General features: G+C 41.1%; 1 protein-coding gene across 1 annotated transcript; it reads right to left on the reverse strand.

The window, feature by feature from the left end:
* Nucleotides 1-539: 539 nt before the first annotated feature.
* On the reverse strand, nt 540-4876 carry LOC129820390 (homeobox protein Hox-A11a-like). Its single transcript, XM_055877461.1, has 2 exons — nt 2882-4876; nt 540-2038 (listed from the first exon to the last, which is right to left on the reverse strand). Exons 1-2 carry the CDS (start codon nt 3522-3524, stop codon nt 1806-1808), a joined length of 876 nt encoding a protein of 291 aa, XP_055733436.1. The 5' UTR covers nt 3525-4876; the 3' UTR covers nt 540-1805.

Here is a 4876-nt window from a genome sequence, read left to right on the forward strand (position 1 = left end):
AATTTCCCAGTCATTGGATTTACTTTAAAAGTTGGGTGGAAAAAAAAATCCATTAAATGTATGACTTTTTGCAAATCCAATCCGTTTTCCACGTTGATTCAACGTATTCACATTGATTTTATTGGTTGAAATTACGTGGAAACACTGTTGATTCAACCAGTTTTTGACTATAGTGGGAAGCATGCATGTCACCCTATACAATTGCAATGAGCAAAAGCCATTAGAAAATACAACCTCACACAAGTAAGAAATATAAGTCTAACTAATTAGTAACCTAACATATATGTGCATATCAACGTTTACGATAAATAAGTAATCTTGGTAGCTGATGAAATAATGGTATTAATCAATTAATCTCTCACATAAATATAGTTCACATGAATAAGGTTTCAAATTCGAGTAAATTACTCTTAAACATATTTACCAAATGTTGGATGTTTAATCTATCAATTATGAATTAACAAAACAGGTTGAACAATTCAAAATGATATTTTCTTGTCATATTTTTGCGTGTAAAATGTTTTTGTTGAGTTGTGCGTAAAAGGCCTATGCGAAGGTAAAGTGTGCGAAAATAACAGCTTTCAAAACGGTTTCGAGTCTGAGTACAATAACCCGTCACATTTGTACATTCCTTCAATAATATTCTCATTTTTAATTTGGAAATATAGGATAATACAGAATGTGTCGGACATAACAAGCAGTTGATACAAGATTATGTCCCTGACAATATATTCAAAACGCATTTAACATTCATGTTACTTCAATGAAAAACATGAAGACCTGTGAATAATGGGAAAAATATTTCGTCCTATTTGGACAAAACCTGGATCCATATTTTCTCAATCTGGGTATCAAAAGACTGCGGCGTTGTTGCGTCCGTTACCTGTATTATCTACACGCATGTCGCAAGGCAACAATTCGACTATAGGCTGCTACAGCAATGAGGTTATTAAACAAGCTTATATCTGGTTCTGTCTGTATGGGGTTAACATTCTTCTCATTGTGGGTTTTCCGTGCATTAACATAAAATTCAAAGCCAAATTGGGTGTGGTAATCAAGTACACAAAATATAAACAGCCAGATTACATGTGTTGTTTTGAAACTACAATGGTAGAATGACTTAGTCACGGCTTGGGGTCAACACAATTTAACACCGAATCCCTATAATTTTACTGATACGAGCTTTGCAGTTGTTATTCTTTAGGAAATTAGTGGCTACAAAATAAATAACCTTACAAAAAAAGACACTTTACAATCTCACCCTCCCAAGTCTCATTATTTGGTCACACCAAAGTCCTAGCCTCCATTATTAAATGCACAACATTACATATTCACTGTCACAGGAAACCTATAGTCCTACCACGTCACCACTTGTACGATCTTAAAAACCGAAAACCTAATTTACAAGAGGCTTTTTTGATGTATTTGTTTATTCACCCCGGTCAGTCATTGGTAGATGGCTCTCCGCCTTGTGAGAAGAAAACGAAGGCGACTCTGTGTCACAATAATATTAGGATACACAAGAAAGAGAACATAGTCTTGGTGAGGGCAACATCCGCAGAAATAATTTTCTTTAACAAAGTCTGATGGCCAAAATGCCGTCAGTGTGTCAGTTAAATCATGCTCATTCTCAAACGGTTTGAAATCAGGAGAGATTCTGCTGCCTGTCCACGAACTTGAAATTAACAGTTGAGCATCGTGTTGCAGCTACAGCCATTGCTGTTGTTGTTGTTGCTGACACATATGTCAGGGGAAAGAGACCACAGCGAGTCAATAAGTCTGTAAACGCATATGACAAGTCACTCCTAAAGCAGCGGGTTCGTGGTGTAATACTGTAATCTGTCTCTGTTTAATTTCTTTTCCTTCATTCTTCGGTTCTGAAACCAGATTTTCACTTGGCGGTCGGTGAGGTTCAGCATACGAGAGAGCTGCAGTCTCTTCTCTTTGTTGATATACACACTGAAAAAGAACTCCCTCTCCAGTTCTCGGATCTGATATTTTGTATAAGGACATCTTTTTTTACGAGTCCTCTGTCCATCTAGAAGAGAAGAAAATGTCGGTCAGATAAAAAAATCGAAATATCTCAAATCATCCATGACTATGTTATAGGATTTATAGGCAAGGTTATATAGGCTTTTAGGTAGACTATAATTACGCATTGGCCAAATCAATCCAAAGAAAATATTTCCATTGACTTTCATTTCTACAGCTTAATTATGCAGTGATTTAAATTACAATATGAAACCATGAAATAGCATATGCAGTGTTCTGGATAGGAATGTACACTAATACATGATCATTGACAGTTTGCAGCATGTATGTAAGACTATAGTATGTACAGACAAAATTAAATTCATTTTTAAATAATATAAACAGTAATAACACATCAATAGATGATATTTGATCAGCGTCATGATTTCTCACATTAGGAAATAACATCATACTAATGTAAAACACAGTCTGCCTGATTGCTTTAGGGCACGAGGTCCAATGTGCTAACCCCTAAACCAGAGGCACCATCCTCATTACACGCGAGTGCTATTCTAACGCCAAGAAACCCGGGAAATTCGGCTACATTTATGATTCAAAAGATGAATGTTCGACCAGGAGTGTTAGGGCTACCTTACTATTCACAGTCATAACTACGTGTTTTTTTTATACTTTAGGGAATGTTTAGAAAAATCACTAGCCCTGATGTCTTTCACAGCCAATTTCAATTCAAAGCACGTGATCCTGTAGTTTATAACAAAGTTTTGTTGGGGGAAATCTACAGGCCCTATATAAACCTTGTACGCTTATAAAACAGCATATAAAAAATTTAACTGCAGCGCGCTAGATTGCAAACTTTCTCTCATAACCAGGGTGCTGACTTAATACGTACTGCTGCTGCTCGATTTCTCCTCATTGTTGCCGGAAGAGGACTCCGGGCTGCTCGTATCTTCGCGCGGCTCCTTCCCCTCCGTTTCCCGGCACGAGGGCGCGTGTTCTGCGGCGGAGCTTGTCTGCTTGGTTGCCGTTTTGTCCCCTGAGTAGTCGTTAGACGACGGTGTTTCTGAGGCGTTGGCGTACGCTGTGTCGAAAAACTGATCGAAGGCTTGGGGCAGCACCCCATTTCTGCCAACGTTCCCGTAGAAATTGGACACTGCACAGCCCGCGCCGGAGTGGTGGTGATACGCAGCAGCGGCGGTAGGGTTGTTCTTGGCAAACATTTCCCCCATGGTGGGCTGCGAGGACAGACAGTCCCGATGTACCATGTCCTCCGTGGTGGGGTAGAACTGGGGCAGGTTCCCCCGGTGTGACCATTTACCGGACGCGTCAATGGCGGCATAGTCCCTGAACGTCACCTCTCTCACCGGCTGGACCTGAGGCAGGTTAGAGGAGTACGAATATGTCATGGGCCGAGTAGACGGGGTCTGGGACAAAAACGAGGGTAGACCAGAGAAGTCTGCCCCCGCCGAGACGTAGTAGGTGCAACTGGGCAAATACATGTTCGAACCGACGGGGACCCGCTCGTCAAAATCCATCACTCCTTCACTCTACTACTCTATGTGGGTCATGCCTCTATAGCCGCCCTTTACATGGCTCTGGAGCGCCCTGGCTCTTGCCTCTTTGAAGCAGGTTCGCGAGGCAGAAATTTTTAGACGTCGGCTGACGTGGAGAGCAATCTCCATCCATTCCAGGGAGGCGTGGGTCACGTGACCAGCGGCAGAAATTGACAGCTTTCGCGTGCATGAGAGCGTGTGTGTGCGCGCAATGAGAGGGGGTGTGTGAGTGTATGTGCGAGTCAGTGTGAACGCGCGTACGCGAGCACGAGGAGTTATTCAGTGAATGAGTGTGAGTGTGAGTGAGGGACAGACTCCAAGTTGTCCTCAAGCTTGACATTGGTGGTTTATCGCTATGTCGGTCTAAAATTAATTCCCTTATATGCTGCAAGTCAGAGAAAAAAATATAATTGCATTGGTTGTTAAAATGTAGAGAAGTGACATATTGCTATCGAAGGATTAACCTGATTCAATATCAATTTTAAAGATGCTATGTGCATTTCGACATTTAATCTGGGGGTGCTCGTTGAATCCATGCGTCTTGTAAGCTTTATGGTATTCCTGAGGGTTTGATGTCGTCTTTGGTAAAACCTTATGCATTTGAGGCGTGCCAACACGTGTAATATCTGTATCCTCTGGACTTGACCAAAGGACTAGCATTTCAATCAATAGGTCTGGAGGTCATTTATGATATAAGCGCCCGCACAAAAGCCCGAAATGTACTGATGGACCACAGACATCCTCTTTACCAGGAGTTTGAGCTAGTCCCCTCAGGAAGACGATACAGGGCACAAGGGCATAAAGTAATAGTGCCAAACAATCCTTTGTCCCAGCGACAGTAAGGCTCCTGAATGTTTCAAACGACCAGTGGTACCTGCGGGCTGGCCTACAGCTAACATTGTAGTTGACATAGTGTTTTGTTGTGTATACCCACTGAGCAAAACTGGTTGAATCAACGTTTTTTCCACATAATTTCAACCCCCAAAAATATATGTGATGACGTGGAAAACTAATTGGATTTGCCAAAAGTCATCAAGGTAAGGCCATTTCGATTTTTTTTTCACCCAACTTTTAACCTAAATCCAATGACATGGTGAATTATTTTTGTTCATTACGCGTTGAATTCACGTTGACAACTCAACCAAATGTAAATCGCCCTTTGAACTGACATCTGTGTCCAGTGAGTATTGTAGTGTACAGATAATCACTGATCGCTCATGAATTACACTTTCTCTAACTGTATTTATTGTCTGTATATTTCCTTGTCTATCTTTGTGTTTTTATGTATGCACAGACCCGCAACCTACATGTCCCCATGGGGATAATAAAGTCAT

This window comes from Salvelinus fontinalis, chromosome 22 (assembly GCF_029448725.1).
Source record: "Salvelinus fontinalis isolate EN_2023a chromosome 22, ASM2944872v1, whole genome shotgun sequence".
Taxonomy (NCBI): Eukaryota; Metazoa; Chordata; class Actinopteri; order Salmoniformes; family Salmonidae; genus Salvelinus; species Salvelinus fontinalis.